Here is a 19,641-nt window from a genome sequence, read left to right on the forward strand (position 1 = left end):
TGACATCGACCTCATCTCCCTTATCCAGGTGGTGAGTAACCTGGTTGTAGAAGGAGATGAGGTTAGTCAGACATAACCTACCTGCAACAAAACTGTGCTGGCTGATTATATGTGCACTTGAGAAATTTTTGGAGGATTTTTCCTGGGATTGAGGTCAGACTGATCGGCCTGTAGTTTCTTGGGTCCTCTCGCCTCCCCTCCTTGAAGATGCTTCACCCTGGGTCACCCTTTGTATTACTTCTTAAAGCTGGGGCCAGTCACATCCTAAAATCATTGGGTATATGAGTCTTTGAGCAACACAAGCTAAATTAATGTGACCATGGCCCCTTACTTTTAGGATGATCCACACCCAATCATATGGAAACTTTTCCCCATTTAAAAATACATGAGGTTGTGTCTGTCTATTATCTTTAGGCCTGTTCCCCATAGTAGGTGTGTTTCCACCACTGTCTGGGCAAATTCAGAGACTACTACTGTTTTAGCCTTCTGCCCTTCCATCTCAATTTTGATGATGGGCCTGACACTGTTCTGCTTATGCTGGGTACATCTTCCCCTTTTTAGTTCCATGTAACTACAGTACATTTTCTCTTTTTCTGAGTCTAATCCCCCTTCCCTTTACTGTAGCATAGTGCTTTCCTGGATGTGTGGTCTTCCCTCTTCTTGTTCTGGGCAGGAATGGGCATAGGTAGCCACATTCATAGCATCTATTCAAACTCCTCTTTGGGGTCCAAGGTTCTTTGGGTGAATCTGATATCTTTTATTAGACCAACTTAAATAGTTGGAAAACAATTATTAAGCAAGCTTTCATGTTCAAAAACTGTTCATCAGGCTAAGGAAATTTCAGCAGTTAGTGTGTGCTCTTCCTGGATGGAATGAAAAGTAAAGAAGCCAGAGGCTGGGCTGGTATGCAGTTTGGGGTCCAGATCCTTTTTCTTAGATATTTTTGGGTGCCTGGGCCTTGCTTCTTTTTTCCCATTGCTACCTTTGTTTCTTAGCTAGGTCCCTGACCTCCTCAAAAGCCTCCACCTGCCACTTCCACTATTGGGGGGCTGTGTTGGCATACCCAGTCCCATGCTTCTTGTTCCAGGTGCCGTATGAATTGCTTGAGTCTGATTTCCTCTTTTTCTGTGGACTCCATCACTTGCACTTGATATCCTGTAATACCTGTCCCCTCTGACAAGCTTTGAGCATTGTTTGTTACTTGGAGTCCCGAAACTTCTGTCTGTGGTACTCCAGCGATATGCCGAGGTAGTGTAACACTGCCTCCTTTACCTTCTGATATTGCGTGGCTTCTTTTTTTTTTTGGTGTGTCCAGTATTTGTCACTCTCCTATCAATAGAGGGCCCAGTTGGGCAGCCCAGGTTGCCTTCTGTCATCCAGTTGTCTTAGCTGACCTCTCTAGAATCTCTAAGAATGCTTCTAAATCATCTTCTTTAGTCATTTTGGGAGGCACAAATCCTTGCGGACTGGCTTTTACTCTCCTTCCCCCATCTGACTGCTGTTGGGTAGATCACGAGAATTTTTCAAACATCATCTATTGTCATGTGAACAAGGGTTCCTGTTGTTCTGCCAGATTCTGCTGAGTCTGTACCAATTGTGCTACCAAATTCTGTACTTGCTGGTTGGCCTCTTGCTGCTGGGTTGGCAATTTAAAAAAACTTTTCCAAGTCCATTTTCTGTTTTGTCATCCCTAGGGTTCTTTTCTGGGTCTTCCATTCGGTGTGATTTTCAAAGTTGACCTCGCTGATTCCTGGCACCACTGTAACTGCTCCCCTTTTTGTTACTTCTCATAATGTAGTCTCTGGGCCCTGGAATTTAAGAGGAATCACCTTTTTGTCCACCCCTAATCCTGCACTGCCTCTAGGTTCACACCTGCCATGACTTGATGGCAATTGAGAATTCTTGAATTAGAGATGTGCCTGTACAGGGTCTTTCCTCCTTTAAACTTCAGCGTGGCACCCACAAGTCAGTTTTTGTGTTATAACTGTGCTCTGGGTTCAGGCTTCTGCCTTCAGGATCCAGACTTTTCAGTCCCAAAGTCACTATTCACAAATTTAACAACACAGGACATCAACTGAAACACAGGCAACTGCCCTCCATATTTTGTCGTACCCCTACCCGGGGTTCAACAGTTAATCAGTCAAACAGGCTGAAAGGGAGTCCCATCTCTTTAATAGTCTTTTTCATTCTGCCTTGCCATCTCCCCTGTTGCTCACAGAGCTCTCACTGCACAGCAACACCCATTGGTGATGTGTAGTGGGGCATGTGCCCCCCCGAGATTGGCACTGGCAGGGGAGTGGGGGTGCTAAGAGAAGCACCAGCGGCATTTCTGGTTTTTGCTCCTGGCACTTCCGAGGTTGGTGATCGGCCGCTGGGGACCCCCTCCCCCCAGTTGGTGATCGGCTGCTGGTGCCCGCCCAGACTCAGGAGGCACCAGTCACCCATGGCAATGCCTCAGGGTCTACCTGATGCGACCGCACCAGCCTATCACTACTCTCTTCTCCCATGTGGTAGATCATCCCCATTGGCAAGGCCAGGGCCAGTCCTCCTGGGGTTTTAGGAACCTGAAATACACCAAATCACCTTGTCCCATGCTTCCTACCTGAGCCAGGTGGCTTGTACCCCTCCCTTCGCTGCTTTTGGCTTCCCTTTTTAGAGTTCAGCCACCTGCCTTCTATCTCCTAATCACGCCCCACCCCCAGGAGTGCTTCTTCTCTTAATTAGCAGCCTCCCCCCTCTACCTTCATACTTCTCTGAAGTCTTTTAAAGGGAGCCGCTGCCTTCTCTCTCTGGCAGTTATCTACTCCCTCTATCCCTCCTTTCTTCTTCCTTTTGCTTCCTTCTCTGCCTGTTAACAGGGTTCAAGTTCCCTGTTACAGCTTCCCTGGAAATATTCCATTGTTGTATACAGCTGTTTTGAAATGCTGAAGCAGTTATTGAAGCAGTTACTGGCAATGGTAAATTGTCATTCATTTTCTTTAGCAAATACTTTTAGTTTCTTATGCTAAGAACTAACTAAAAACCCAAAGTGGCTAAAATAGCATTGGAAACCACTGTGAATTGCTCAGGGTTTGAATCATGTTAAAAGCAATTTGTGAAATTGAGTTTGTTAATGTTGATTCCATCAATTCTAAAACTGTAACGTTATTGTATTGGAGAGCTTTACTGCGATACGGTTGCTTAGATTTACTAGATGGGTCAGTATGTTCATGGAGGACGTTTTTCTTTAGCTTGAATAATGAAAATTAGAGATGGAAGAGACCTCCTTAAATCATTCTGTTCACCTCTGTTGATGCAGGATTGTTCTTTGAAAGTTTTTGTCCAGTCTAATCTTAAAAGTCCTAACCACTGGAGCTTCCATTAATAATATATTTTACTGTCAGGAAATATCTGTATTCAAAGGATAACACAAATCTAGGTAATGTGCTATTATTTATTTATTTTTTATTTCAGTGGCAGCTAAGTGCTCCAATTTAGATCAGTGCCCCATTTTGACAGGCACTGTAAAAATCTAGAAACAGCTCTTCTTTGGAGAGTTTACAATCTATATGCAAAGGGTGGAAGGAGGAACAGAGGCATATAAAGGGTAATGTGTCAGTTTCAGAATTATCTTTAATGAGTCCTGGTACAGGGCCTATCTACAGGACCATATTGCATTTCATGTAGGATTTCCAAATATTGTTAGCCTGTTGTTAATGTTAACATTTTTTGTAAATTGTGACACATTACAGAGATCTCATTTTCATATATGACATAGGTGGTTAGATAAGCTTACCATGAGTACAGAAGTAAGTCTGGAAGGAGGTTACAAAACAAATTGTATAATACTTTTAATGATAATTATATAGCTTTGTGCATGTTCAGCACTGTACACAGCAGAAATGCTAACCAATTGATTCTTATACCATTTCTGTTAGGCAGTTATACTGTATTATCTTAGTTTTACAGACTGGGATATAGTGAGGCTGAAGCCTGTATTTGCAAAAATGGTCTCAAATGTTGAATTCCTGAATATTAGAGGTTCTTGATCTTCAGAGGTGCTGCACATGAAGTCACCAGGGTCTAGATATAAAAATGTTCCATTTTGTTTCTGGAATATGACTTCCAAAATTAAGGTTTGATCCTATGTTCGCTGAAGTAATTAATTGGGAAAGCTTCTACTGCCTTAATGATGCCAGCCACTTTTTAAAGAAGGTATTTTTGGGTCTATGTGTCTTGCCTAAGACAACCCAGCAAGACAGCACCAGAGTTAGGATTAGAATTTAGGAGTTCTGGCTTTCAAGTTGGTGTTCACTCCACTTCACTATGTTATTTTTTAAAACAAAGTAATTTCTTCTTAGCAAAAATGGCTTTCATAATATATTGCAGAAACTAACTGATCTTTAAATTAAGCTCCTAATGTTGCTGAGTGATAACATTGTATTTATTTATCAATTTTTCAGAACCCAAGCACTTAAAAGCAAAGAAATCAATAATTAGGGACATTATAAGCAAATAATTTTTACCATGAATAAAATATTGCATACTTTATTACAACCTAGCCTTAACTCTGACCTAGTAAGTAAACTCCCTTTTGAAAAGAAACAAATACTACATTTGGTCAACATAATGATGTATTCAGAGCACATCTGGCAGGGCACATAGCCTTACTCGTTCTCCAAAAATAACAACTTTACTTTAACAAAACTTTCTTTCTATAGAACTAATGAAGATACTTCTGTGGACTCTTTTGTTTTTAGAAATACCTGGGAAATTTCACATATACTCCTTTATATTCAAATATAAAGAGCTAGGCTGGCAAAAATTGAAGTTTAGAAAACAGAATCTTAAGAACAATGAAGTATCGCTGGTTGAATGCTTAAGGTCAAGACTATTTAACAGAATAGCTTTGCCTCGGTCAGGTTTCCACACCCAGTAAATTACAACCAAATCAGAAACAGCACATTTGGAAAACTTTATAATATAACTAACTAGAGCAGAGCATTATTTGCATATTTTAGACCTATGATGAGCAAAAGACTTTCCAGTGCTTATGAAACAACTCCTCACTCTGCATACTTGACTGTAATGGTTATAAAACTCCTTGAAATGATACTAGCCTAGGCTACACTGGTATATCTGACATTTTATGTTCTGCTTAAACCTAATAAAATGTACGCACCATTTGCATGGCTTAATCATCTTAAACAAGACCCTATTGTAAAGAAACATTTGGTTTTAATAGGCTGTTTCTAAAACAATTTTTCGACGACTCTTAACCCAAAGGGCCTGAAGCACACAGCAAAAAACCCCAGCTAAATCATTTCAAAACAGGCAATACATCCAAGCAACAAGACAGAGATCTACGTTTATATTAAATGTGTTCCTTTGATAATCTCACTACCCTGAAAATAACACTGAGAGTCGGATCAAAAGCCCACATCAGTCAATGGAAAGAGCACCCTTTGCTTTAAGGGGCTCTGGCTCAGCCTTGCAGGCCTCTTTTCAGGACAGTGGGCTATGAAAGGAACATATTTTATATATAGGCAGGTGCCTTTTTCGTGCTTTGGATGCTCTCCACCCTGAAAGGAAACAAAAGATGTCCAGAAAGTGACAGATAGAGCTAAAATAGCGGTGAAAAATGGTGAGTGGCTCTTGGTATTAGCACCTAACCAGGGGCTGAGCAACCTTACGAGGCCCTGCTACCTCTCCCCAGGGAAGGGGCCTGCCAAGGGGGGGGTGGCTGTCGCGGGAGGCCAGACGCGATGCCACCACCCTCGCACCCGTCCCACTTCCAGCGGCAGCAGCGCGCTCGCCTGCCCGAGTCCCGCGGCGCATGCGCACGCGGCCCCGCCCCGGTGGCGCGGGGGAAAACGGCCACTGCGGGCGCATGCGCACTGAGACAGCCGGCCGGGAAGGGGGTGGGGAGCAGGGAGGGGCCACAGCGTGTCCCCAGTGGAGACTGACTGGAGGTGAGGGCAGAGGCAGGAAAGCGGCATGTGCTGCGCGGAGAAGAGCAGTGGCTCTGCTGCGTCCTGGACCGGGCGGGGGGGGGCGCGGCACGGCACGGGGCGCCGCGGGGGAGGGGAGCCTGCTTTTCTGACACTCGGGACGTGTCTGCGGGGCCCGTGGGAGAACCCCTCCCCTCCACCCGCCTGTTGTCATTTCCTGTGGCACCGCCCACCCCTGCCCCCCAAGTGCACGTGTCCTGTGTCCTGTGTCCTGGCCACGTGATTCTCAGCCCCCAGGCGCTGCTGGGCATGTAAACGTGTCACAGGCCATAGGCAACATAGGGGGGATGCAGGGGGCACATGCCCCCCCCTCCCCATGATTGGCCACTGCCCCTGGGGTCTGTGGGCAGTTGCCACTCCCCAGCCTCGCCTTGCTGCTGATATCGCTGGTGGTCCCTGGTCGGTCTGCCCTTGTCATCAACGTCACTACAGTCACCTGCAGGCGGTCCCTGCTTGCCCCCACTGCCGACACCGCCTGCGGGCGGTCATTGTACCCTCCAGCCTCAGGAGGCAAGTGTTGTTCATGTCACAGGCTACCCCCAGGGGTGGAGTTAGGGAGCTATAAGGGCTCCCCCAGCCTGCCCTGCTCTGGCCTGCTGGGGTCTTGTTGAGGGCTTTGCAACAGGAGACTTGCTCTGTTATTTTTCTGTTGTCAAAAAACAAGTGAAAGCCCAGAACTGGCATTTTCCCAAGGATCCCGGGTGTCTCCAGTCCTGGTGCAGGGGGAGGGGAGTGGGTAGTGCCAGGCTCCAGGGATCCAATCCCAGTGCATGGGGCAGGGGGCAAGTGGTGCAGGTTTTGTGACTTGTGGGGCTCTGGCCCATAGGGCCTAAAGCTTGAACACTGCCACTTTGGTAGCATATGTGATGCTCCTGGGTTGCATTAGTGCCCATCTCGGCTCTCAAGTGGTGCCACAGAGGTCAGGGCAGCAGGGAGAGCCTCAGGTTGCTTGTTGTGGAGAGAGGGGGAGATTAAGGGAGACTAAAGCAAGGGGTGGTTTAACTGGAGAGGTGACAGCTTTAGGAGCTTGAGTTTTGCCATAATGTAGAGAAATAGTTCAGTACTCCCTTTGTCAAACCCATGTGCATCCATGCTCACTCGTACTCTGCATTTGAATGTGCTTTGGGCCAGTTATTTTAGCTTGCTTTGTTTTAAATAAATGGAGCAGGGCTTGCTGTTACATTGCCAGTAGCTCTGTTACATCTTTACATCTGCGAATTTACTAAAACACATAGTTCTATTTAAAACGTATGTGAGAACTATAGAGTATTTTTCCACACGCTGTATGTACTTACTGCCACTTTGCAGTCGATCATCTGGACTGGGAAATTTGGGAATCGCTGACCTGTTTATAGCATCTGTTTTTTCTCTCTTCGCTATCCCCACATCCAAATAATATGTAGTTTAATAGAGGTTTGGTTCTGAGGAGAAGGGAAGAGTTAGTGATTTGGGACTGGATCCTGCAAACTGACAAGAACTTTCAATGAGAAACTGTGGCCCTCTGATCCCCTTTCTTGTACAGACCCAAAATACTGAATTATTATTAAATATTTGTATGATGTCTATAGAAAGCATTAAAACAGGTGGCCACATTTCTAACAACCTGTTTGTATCTTAGAGTGACTGTAATGTGGGAGGTCTCCTCAGCTATCTTTTGTGTCTTTCCCCTAACACTCTTACTAGAGAGTTTTGGGAGATGGAGTGTGATTGAAGCATCTTGTGGTCTGGCAGTACTTGGCTGGTGGATCCTGGCTATATGGCTTTCTTTCACGGTTTGCATTAACCCTGTCATACTTCAGTTCTTTATAATTTTGTTCAAATATGCCTTAAAGAAGTGATTCTCAACTAGGGTACAGTGGTACCTGGGCTGTCTTGAGAGCCTTTCAGAGGTGCTGCAGGATGCTATGTAATGTTATTGCAGTTAGTTGTGCAAACTTAATTCACAGGATTAAACCCAGACATTTCAAATAGGAATCCATAGGGTCAAAACTAGTCTAGCCTGTTGTCGTCTTTCCAAGTTCTTTGCAACAGAAAAATTGCTCTTGTGGGCATGTCTACATGAGATGTTTACCGTGGAACTGCCCAGTTAGCTCCTCAGTAAACATTTCAGTGTCTACATGTGCAGCCCTATTAGGCCTCAGGAAACTATATACTCTACCACAGGTTAGTACTTTTAAATACAAGTACTGTCCTGCAGTGGAGTTTTTTAGTGTGCAGCAGCTCATGTGTAGATGCTGATCCAGCTGTCTGGGGCACAATGGTGGTTCAGTGCGGGGGCTCCCTGCTGGGGATCCCTGAAGTGGATCACCCTCATGCTCCAGCCCACCCCTATGCAGCAAATTGAGCTGGGTTGGAGCAGCCCCAGACTGGCAGGCGGGCACGCCCCCCTGCCCCCCCACCTCCGGTATGTGCTGGAGTTTATTGCTTGAAATGAATTGCACATGTAGATGCACCCCATTTTCCTGCACTTAAAAAAAGAGTGCAAATTCAGAGCTGGCATTTTCTGAGGGGTACTTTGAGCCTAACAAGAGATGTTTTGAGCCTAAGAAGGTTGAGAACCATTTCCTACAGCAAAATCCTATTGGCATTATAAGTAGTTTTAAAACTGATTTCAGTTAAATTAAATTTTAATCTTTCTGGCCTGGTCCTGCAAAATGGAGTGCAACTTGGTGCAAATGAGAGTTCTGGGCACTTACTTACCTTATTTCCTGGGAAGTGCTTAGCATTTTGTAAGACTAGACTATTTGTGTGGGGACAAGCCCCTTCTTTAATACTTTATTGAATTTACATGGATTTATCCAACAGTTTAGTCTCACTGGAACCACTTTCATTTGTATTTGCAAGGTTGGGGTCATATTTGAAAACACAGTCCCTTCCCTAAAGAGCTTACAGCTAAAGAAATAAATATTTATTGTAGTTTAAGACTTTTTCAGAATCATTGTAACACTGGTTATTTTACTCTTTGAGTTGTGCATATACCTCAAATAAATTATTTTTAGTGTTCATTTCATCTTCCAGTATTAACATTTAGTTCTCCCTGCAGATGTCCCTTAACTTGGGTGCTGAAGATAACTTTTTTTTGGATGAAAATAGATTCAAGCAGTATTGTGAAGAATTTGTTAAACATTCGGAGGAAATAGGGGATGCTTGGGAGTGGAGAACTATAAAGGTATGGGCAATAAAATGAAAAGTTCTTGTTGCAAAATTTTCTGTCAAATCATACAGGACTGTAAACCATTATTCTTATTAATTATAGTAGTATTACAGTGTACTCTATAAGCATACCACGTAATTTGTTTAACTGCATAATACATTGCCAGTTCCAATTCGTTGCCTATTGCTTACATTGTAATAAACTCCATTTATCACATGTTGGTTAAATGCTAGCCTCACTAAATGTTTTGTGCCTTAATTATACTCTGGTTAACTGCACAGTAACTGTAACCATGTTTACTAACTGCTTCATAACTAAGTACTCATTTATTGATTTATTTTAGGGCTGTTAGTTAATCGCAGTTAATGTACGCGATTAACACAAAACAAATTAACACATTACATTTTGTAACGATTATTAATTGCGCACATCTGTTTTGACAGGGGTGGGCAAAATACGTCCTGTCCTGTACCTTCTCCAAACTTGGCCTGATGGAGCGGACCAGCTCTGGACCAGCCGGAACCCATGCACAGAGCCCCAACCCCAGCCCACCCCGCACCTGCTCTGAGCTGCACACCCATGCTGAGCAGTAGAAGCAGCAGTGGCAGCTGGGCAGAAGCTGCTGCTTAACATGAGGGAAAAGTGGCTTCTTCTCCTTGCAGCTGCCAAGCCCTTCTTGCTGCAGCTGCCCAGAGCCCGTACTCAGGCTGCCCTGCAGCTCCTTTCTGCTGCTGTCACTTCCACCTCTGGGCCCACCCAGTGGGGCAGTGGTGGCAGTGCAGAGGAGCAATAGGGCAGCCTGGGTGTGGGCTGCAGCAAGAAGGGCTGGGCAGCAGTGAAGGGGGTTGGGGTGCCCTCTTTCCCCACACACAGCAGCAGCTTCTGTCACTACTCAGCATGGGCAGGTGTGTATGGAGCAGGTGCAGGGTAGGCCAGGTGCAGGGCTGTTCACATGGGTTCTGGCTGGTCTGGTTTGGCTGGCACAAGTCTGGGGTGGGTGTGGGGTGGGCTGGGGTTGGGACTGGGGCTGTGTGCTGTTGGTAGTGGCAGGGGAGGAGCCCCAGAGTGCGTGGGTTCTGGGCTGTTGCAGGGTGGGGTGCTGACTTGTTTAACTGTATGAGCAAGATTGTGATTAATTGCAATTATTTTTTAAAAGAGTAAAGGGGAAGTAGCTGTCAAAGGGCTGCTATTAGAAGCCTTGAAAATGACAGGGACTAGTCAGTTGCATGGCTGCTATCTCCCCTCATTTTCAATAATAGCAGCCCCAAAATTGACTAGCTCCCTTTATCTTTGAATAAAAGCCCTGAAACTATTAGAATCCTTGAACATGAGAGAGGCTAGTCAGTTTTTGGATGGCTGATACCTTACATTTTCTCCTTGACTGAAAACTTTCTCTTGGCACACCTTAATTTATTTTAAGATGGTATTCAAATAAGCTGTTCAGCTGTATTTTGCCTTTTGTTTTCCCCGCTCCTAAATGTCTTTGCATCATCACAGCATATATAGGCCCAGATTTTCTTCTGTGATTTGATTTTTTTTGGCATACTGCTGGGTACACCTACATTTGGAGTAATCATAATTGGGCATAGGCAGCAAACACACTCCTAACGTATTCTCTTCTAAACTTCTCTGTATCTTGGCTGCTCTGTTGACTCTCTGGGGATGTTAGCAGCAAGCACAAGGTAGAGCATCCCTCAGGCTGATCTAATGTACGGCATTGAACCTGGCTGGCTAAGGACAGGAAAGTGCAAGAGTGGCAGGAGAATCTAGGCCAGTGAGTTTGGTTCAGGAATTCATAGATTATAAATCTATTGTAATTGTCTAGTCTGACCCTCTGTATAAGGATAGGACAAAAGATGTTCTTGAATGTATTTCTGTTTGAACTAGAATAGGGCTGTCCAACTTCTGTGTGGCAAGGGGCCACATGGGCTGCAGGCCACAGACACCAAGGTCTGTGCAGCATGGGCCGCACACAGCAGGGGGAGCCCTTCTGCAGTCCTCTTCCGCTGTGCAGACAGTTCAGCTCTCCTTTCATCATGCACACAGCTTCTCTCCCTGCTGCATGGGCTGCCTGGATCTTCTCTCAGCTGCGTGGACAGCCCAGGCAGCCTGGCTTTTCTCCTCGGCCATGTGTGCAGTCTAGGCAGCCTGGAACCCTGTCTGGGGCCCTTCCACTGCACTGCTCTGCCCCTCGGACTGGGGTGGGAATCAGAAGCTGGAGGAGGGTGGGGAGCCTGGAGACCCTGGTGGTCGTAGCAGCCGGAGCAACGCAAGGAGTGGTGACCAGGCGGTGGCATGGGGGTGGCATGTTAACCACTCAGAGGTGGCATGTGGCCTTTTAGAGAAACATCCATTCTTGACTTAAAAGTACCATGATGGAGAGAACCCACTACAACTCCTGGTAAGTTGTGCTAACAGCTAACTTCAATGTTAAAAAACTTCACATTACTTCTAGTTTGACTTGTCCTAACTTCCAGCTATTGGACTTTGTTAAATCTTCATCTGATAGACTGAAGACCCTTTTATTATCAAATTTCTTCTCCCTATATGAGTACTTGTAGACTGCCAACATTTTCCAATTTAGGAACACTTTTCTTGAAGTATGGACCCCAGAACTATACCACATAATCCCACAGACGTCGCACCAGTGTCAAATAAAGAGATAATTTAATCTCCCAATTGCTACTTACTATTCCTCTTTAAATAACGAAGAACAGCATTAACCCTTCTGACTAGTGGGTCAGATTGGGAGCTTGTCCTCAGCTGATTATCTACAGGTCTTTTCAGAGTTCCCGCTCTCTAGGATATAGTTCCCCATTCTATCAGCATGACTTGCATCCTTTATCCCTAGATGTGGTATTACATTTTTGTTTTAAAATGCATATGGTTTCTTGTGCACAGTTTACCAAGCAATCCAGGTCACTATGTATTAGGGATATTTCTTCTTCATTTTTTACTCCTCCAAGCTTTTTAATATTTTATTCTAGACCACTGATCTGCCTTTTAATTAGCATGGGATTAGGACCTGTCCTGCAAGACCCCCACATTTGAAATCACCAGTTCTTCATCCATTTAATATATGTCATATTATTTTTATGTTGTTCTAGTTTCTTAAAGTTTCTTGTGGTAACTAGTCAGTTTTTTACTGAAGTGTGAGAGTATTAGAACAGTATTGCTACCGTTATCAACCAAACATGTAATCTCAAAAAATACCAAGTTAGTTTGACAAGCTCTATTATTCATGAACCTATGTCGATTGGCATTAATTATATTTCCTTCCTTTAATTGTCTATGAACCTCAGTTCTGTGTCACCCATTCCATTATTTTACTTAGGATCAGTGTCAGGCTAGCATGCATATAATTACTCAAGTCATCCCATTTACCTTTTTAAAATGTTGGTACAATATCAGCTTTCTTCAGGTCTTCTGTAACTTCTACAGTATTCAAAGACTTACTGAAAAAGCAACATTATCAATCTGAGTAGTTCCTTGGCGAGCTCTTTTAAAACTCTTGGATGCCAGTTTCATAGATTTTATAGATTTCATAGACATTAGGGCTGGAAGGGACCTCGGAAGATCATTGGGTCCACCAGCCCCCTGCCCAAAGGGCAGGAAGTCAGCTAGGGTCAAAGGCATCCAAACGTCAGCAAGATAGGCATCCAAAAATTTTGTAAAAGAGTCCAGAGTAGGTGCGTGCACCACCTCTGGGGGGAGTCTATTTCAGGCCTTGGGGACTCGGACAGTAAAGAAGTTTTTCCTTATGTCCAGCCTAAAACGGTCTTGCAGGAGTTTGTGACTGTTAGACCTTGTCATCCCTTGCGGTGCTCTGGTGAACAGGCATTCCCCCAGATCCTGATGCACACCCCTTATGTACTTATAGGCTGCCACCAAGTCACCCCTTAGCCTGCGCTTCTCCAGGCTGAAGAGTCCCATGGCTTGCAGCCTCTTTTCATAAGGCCTGTTCTCTTGCCCTCTGGTAGTGCACTATTCCAGTCTTCAGGTACTTTGCCCGAGTGCCACGAGTTCTCGAATATCCTTGCTAGTGGCCACGCTATGATGCCTGCCAGTTCCTTTAGCACTTCTGGGTGCAATCTGTCCAGACAAACTGATTTGTGGGTGTCCAGCCTCTTGTGGTGCTCCCTCACAAGATCTGTGCCAATGGTGGGCATATATGTACCCTCACCCTGGTCATCCCGCATCATGTTAGGCAGGGTGGTTCCTTTGCGCTGGTGAAAAACCAACACAAAGTAATCATTAAGCAGATTGGCATTTTCCTGGATGTTGGTTGTCAGATGGCCCATTTGGTTTAGCAGACTTGTTTTTTTTTTTAAATGTCCAAGTTTCCATAACTGCTGTTTAACATTTTCCTTAATTACTGTTGAAGTAGAAAATTGTATATCATGATGAATTTCTATAGTACTTGGCCTATTTCTCAATGCAGAAAGGAAATATATTTTGAACTCTTCTACCTTTTCTATTTTAGACATTTTTTGCCATTTCTACCAGCAATGAATCAACTGTACTGGTAGAATTCCTTTTGCGCATAATGCACATAAAAGATTCTTCTAATTGATTTTAGGTCTACTGGCCATATATTTCTTCTATATATTTCCTTTCCTTATCAGTTGTTGTACAATTCCTAGTTTTTATTATATCTTCATTACTGTCATCTTACCTTTTCTTCCATATGCTGTATAGTTTTATTTTTATATAGCTGCTTGCTTAAATCATCCTTATAACATTTTATAATGCAAGAAAGCTCATAGGTAAATATATGTCAGCACTCATGCGCTAAATGGCAATAAATTAGAATTTGCAACTCTTTCAATACACATTAGGCAAGGCTCCAGTAGAAAGGAAGATCATGGCCTCAAACACAAAATACCTCATTTTTAAAAACATACTCAGGGTTTTAAAACAGTGAAAATATTAGCAAATGCATTACTATGTGCCCTTTCATATAGACAGCTATTTGAAACCTTAGACTTCAGTCCAGGGCTATATTTATGAGCGGTTTATTCAGAAAAGAAAGATGCTCTGAGCTTCTATCAGGAATTCAATACTTGGGTCAAAGTTTGAACTTTCTGTGAAATAGGAAGCTTTGCTGGAAATAGCAAAATGAAACAGATTTTTGTTCTCACATAAAAAATGGTGCGATCTCTTTTAATGGGACAAGTTAGTGACTCTGATTCTAGAGTGTGATAAAAACCTGATCATTGAGAGGAACCTTTTATACCATATAATGTGGGAAAGAAATTTCCCCTTGAAAGAGACGAGTGTCTCGAAGTAGAATGGTTAGGAGAACGTTGGGTTTTTTTTAATGCCTAGCTTTTGAAAAGATTGGTGTACTCTTGATTTTCCGGATGTAGTTCACTTGGAGCTCATTCCTCCATTTCATCCATTCCATACTCAAAGAAATTGTTCTACGGATGTCAGTGAGGCTTCACAAGTAAGTCAGAATTGTAAAACTATGCTCTTTTAAAATCAGTAGAAATTAAATGACAAAACATCTACATTTTATGTCAAATAAGCTGTCATGTCATAAATTCTTCTGGTTCAAACAAAATATTTTATTTATAGGTGTAGAGAGAAACTCCCTATTGTTTTATTTTTATAATCCTGTCTTTTAAAAGGAAAGCTGTATTTAAGCAAGAAGTAAATCACTTATACACCTGTTGGAGCTGAATTGCAGAGTAATACTGTATGTCACATACATTAGGTGTGATCTACCAAAGCCAGCCCTGCATTTGTGTTCATTTAATTTTTTTTCATATGCAGTTAGGTTACTGCAGTCTAAATAACCATGTCAGAGGCTACAGTCACCCTATCTATTTATGATATGCTGCTTGTGGTATGAAATAAGGGGAGTTGAGTAGGAGGGATATGATTAACTCCATTTTAAAGAGAGGTGTCCTTTCAGAAGAATTGATTAATTGTTTATGCACAAATTATAAAAATATACTGGTATAAAGTTGAAGTACCAGAAAGACACTGAAACAGGGAAGATGCTTATTTTTCTTGGATATTCTACCCCTGGTGTTGTCAAGAGGCAACAGCCCCCTCCCCAGCTCACTGGTGTAAAATACAAAGGTTACTAGATCAGTGTGTGTCTGGCTGTCTTAACATCTTCCATGTAATTTGAACACTGGAGGCCGCAAGCATTCAGAGCTTGAGTTTCTTCTTCACTTACTCAGGAAAAGTGGTACGATGAGGGGCATAATATTACCTACTCCTGCTCCCTCAAAGGCAAGAGTGCCCCCAAAACAATTCACACCTATGATAGCAGGTGGTGTTTTTTCTGCTGTTCTGCCAGAGAAGTAGAAAGCCCTTGAAACTCCACAAACAGGACTTTTTTCAGAGAGCCTCTAACTAAGTGGACTTCTTGCCTATTCCAGGCAGGCCTAATTTCTTAATTACTGCTCCTACTTTTGGGTTTGCACTTTAAAGTACTTCATAACTGAGGGTTTAACTGATCCTGCTACTAGGGACATCCAGCATGGTTTTGTGAGATTTAGTGAGAGGAGAGATCTCTCTCTCTCTCTCTCTCTCTCTCTATATATATATATATACACGTGTGTGTGTGTGTGTGTGTGTGTGTGTAGCATGGCTGGAAGAGAAGTTGAGAGCAAGGTAATTCCTCATAAAGTGATCTGTGCTTAAAAGTTTACTGACAAAAATACATATAACTGGTGTTATCTTCTTGTTTCAGGTATGAAACTTGATAAGAACAAAGTACACAAATAGCCCGTAACAGATGCTGTCGTTACATATAATATGTAATAGTATTGAAAAGACTGAACTAATGTGTCAGAATGGAACACACATTGATTTAAAGATCAGAATAAATGGAATAAACCATGTCAGAAATGAAAGATTAACCAAAGAGTTAAATTATAGTTAAATTTGCAGCCTTGTCAAGCAATTTAATGCTACATTAATGAGTTTTGTACAGAGACTATTTTGAATAGAATCCTTTTACATCAGATGTTGCACATATGCTTTCTGTGTTTGTTTGTCTAAAATAAAGCATAATGAAACAGCTAATAAAACCCCAATTTATTTGGTTCCTTCAAGAAATAAGTCCTCAACATGCAGCTCCTGTTCATTGTTTTCTATGTAGCTCTGTTGCCTTTCTGCATATTTACATTCTCAAAAATACAATATTAAACTTTTTTGCCATCCCTTATTTGTAACTGAGAAAACCTTAACAATGTTGCCAATACGTTTACTCTTAGCTCAGGCTGTGAAGAAGCTCACAAAAAATGTCTCCCTATTCTTGTGCAAGGACCTTTTGCAATAGCAGACCACATGGAATGGGGAGGACTGTGATAAGAATATGGAGAGGAAGGGTACATGCCCCTGTCTGTTTTCTCTCACACTAACCCTTAGATTGAGCTCAGAATTAAAGAATGGAGTAGAAGAATGCTCTCAACATCCAGTGGATGCATTCTGGGAGAAGATACTTGTCTGGGTCACAGTCTTCTTTCCAGTGCCCCTTATGGGGCAGCTCTGAAGTATTTTCTGTACAAGGCAGTGGCATACATAAAAGCCCATATACTGAAAATACTTAGGTTATGCTTTTGTTTAAAAAAAGGTATGCTTTATTTTAAAATAAAAAAAAATATGAAACTAGTTTTGATCATTTAGTTAGCAAACAAGTGACATGTTTAAGGTATATTTGGTCTCTTTTATCCAGTACTGAACTCCTATGTGTGAGTTTATGAAACCTAGGAAGGAAGATGAGACCAAGTTAACTCCATAGGTTTGCCATGATTTGGGAAATTTGCACTAGTCTAGCTACATTGACATTGGTATGCAGGTCCAAATCACTGCTACAGATACATGACGAAAGACTTATCTTGGTGTGGCTGACTAGTAAATTACTAGGATAAGTTGAATCTGTGACTGATGTCTCATAGCATGTCTACTCTGTGGGCTTGCATGAAATCAGAGTATCAACATTGTGCAGAAACCTCCAGATGGTGTCAGCTAACCATCCCATTTAAGATAGTGGCGACTCCTGTTCTGTTGTCACTGTTTTTCTATGGGTTATCTTCATACCATGAAACTTTTCCTAGTTGTACTTTTTTACATATGGAAGGCTTGGCATCAGATGTAGACTGAATTGGTTTACAAGGGCTTTATTGCAAAATGGGCTTCAATCTTTCTTCTCTGCTATTTCATCCTTACCAAGACCAGTGGAAGAGTGTTTTGATCTATGAGCTACCTTAAGAAGATTAATAGGTTATGTCATTATCAGCAATCTAATTCCGATTATATTTTCATCCAGTACATTTAATCCCACCTACCATGTATATTAATCCATGAAAAACTGAATTGTACAAGGCTCATACATGAAATTTCACTGGACTGTTCTTGTTATGATTCTGCTTCTGGAAGAAAAAAAAGTTGTATTTCAGATATTGAACATTATTCCTGCCATGTAATTCTTCCATTTGTGTCCTGCTTATTTTTCCTCCCTGTACAGTGTACCTGTGGATTTGGCATTTTATCTCCCTCCAGACCTCAGCATAATGTCTTTCAAGAGCTTCCTTTTGGTAGCCAAGTATCTACCACTGATTAAATAAGTCAGTTCATCAATAGCAGCTGTATCCCATATTATTTTCATTAAGGAGGTGTTTGACTTCCTCTAAAGCAGAAGATACTGAAAAACAGGGCACTTAGCACCCATCACAAGTAGGTTCTAAACTTGTGACTGAATCATTTTATATATATATATAAAATATATATATATATATTTTATGCCATAGAATGATGATAGCATTTAGAAATTTGCTTTAATTGGTTACAAAAATATTTTTCTTTTGTTTTCTGAGCACAGGACTTTCCTGATGGTTATATGAGTAAAACACACTTCCAAATAAAAAATAGAAACATCCCACCAGATCTCAGACAGAATGTTAATGAGACTGAGGAGCAAACATCATTTACACATTTTGAGGTAAGTATAGCTTTCTATATTTATAGTCTCTAATTTGTGTATATAAAATAGATTCTGAGCAAAAACATCTTTTATAGTGTATTCTAAAACACAAAGCAAAACCTGTTTTGTTACCTTGCATACTAGTATGTCCTGAAAGATTTGGGGTGTTGAATTTTCATCAGTGGGTTTGAACAATTTTTCATATAATCCCTATCCCACTCTTTCTTGTGTACATCTTTATTGGTGATGGAAACTGGGGAACAACTGGGAAAGAAAATGATAGGCTACAAAGCTTTATAAAAATATATGTATATTCTTATCATGGAAGGATGGTATTTATTTGAATCATACTCTAGCAACATTCAAGTAATACTGATTTTTGTAAAAAAAAAAAGACTGAACATCAATATTTAACTCAGAGGTAAATATTATTCAAGGCAAAATCTGGAGTCAATATTTACCTTGAGGCACAATATATCTTGAAATTTACTGAAAAAATAAGTTAGTACATGAACTGTTATTTTCATATGACATACTTACCTGAGGAATATCTAGAAATCATCTTCTACTATGGGTTTGGTTCATAATTATATGGTGCTGAGATTTTTGTAAACTAACTTTTATAAAGTTGAATTAGAGTTGGAGGTCTTGAGGGGAAAAAACCCCACTTTTATTTCTTTTGTTAGAAAGTAAGGTTATATCACTCTTCTGTATTATTGACCAGTCAGTAGGAAACAATAGAAACCTTTTGCCTTGTTGCATGCCTGATTATGTACATGAGGAAAATCTTGATTTATGGGTGGCTTAAAATAATCAGTGTTGAACTAACAGAAATAACTTTTTCCTTTAAGAGTGTCAGTTTCTTCACTAGTACGTTAATCTTTACCAAGTACTCTCAATATCAAGATATTCAGTTTGAGATGAGTGTTTTTATATTCTGTAGTTTGAACCAATTTAATGAATTTTGTTTCCATTTCTGTAATGTTTAAACTTGACATAAATTGGATTCTACAGAATTGTCAGTACCATCACATAATGTGTGTTTGATAGGTAACAGCCACCAGAATATTAAGAGTGACATCTGAATTGCAACCAAAATGCTTTAAATTTACCTTTTGGAAAATTTTAATATTTCTGAAAAGTGATGGCTCATAGCATGTGCCATGAATGGTGGTTTTCTCTCTCAACTCTGATGGCCTACTTTAATCCCATCAGATCTTTTGTATGGAATCACTGTTTAATAGAAACTGACGGTTTAGTCAAATTTTGGTACTTTTGATTGTACTGTATCAAGTTCCCTTTCTTCATGGAAAAGATGTTTTGAATCAGCATATTTCTAAACTATTGAATCCACCTCAAAACAATGCTACAGAAAGTCACAAGAGAAGAAGAGCTCTACAAAGTTTTAAAGTTTCTAATATCCAAGAATATAGATGTATTACTTCAGGATCCCAGAATGTACTATTTAATATGTTTTAAGAGGTTTTTGCATGTCTTATTATCTGTCATCAAACATACCTCATTCGTAATAGCACTTCTTAAATTAAAAAAAA

The 19,641-nt window shown here is 41.5% G+C and overlaps 1 protein-coding gene across 2 annotated transcripts in view; it reads left to right on the forward strand.

Annotated features, from left to right (window-relative positions):
- Positions 1-5,892: 5,892 nt before the first annotated feature.
- The window catches only part of ATG10 (autophagy related 10), a 159,918-nt gene continuing 146,169 nt past the window's right edge, over positions 5,893-19,641 (forward strand). For both annotated transcript variants that reach the window (XM_025191714.1, XM_014525630.2), the window contains exons 1-3: positions 5,893-5,951; positions 9,034-9,159; positions 17,987-18,106. In XM_025191714.1, coding sequence (XP_025047499.1) covers positions 9,034-9,159; positions 17,987-18,106 — 246 coding nt within the window. In that variant the 5' untranslated portion in view covers positions 5,893-5,951. The remainder of the gene's footprint in view (positions 5,952-9,033; positions 9,160-17,986; positions 18,107-19,641) is intronic.

Source organism: Alligator sinensis, unplaced genomic scaffold, assembly GCF_000455745.1.
Source record: "Alligator sinensis unplaced genomic scaffold, ASM45574v1 scaffold1066_1, whole genome shotgun sequence".
In the NCBI taxonomy this organism is placed as follows: Eukaryota; Metazoa; Chordata; order Crocodylia; family Alligatoridae; genus Alligator; species Alligator sinensis.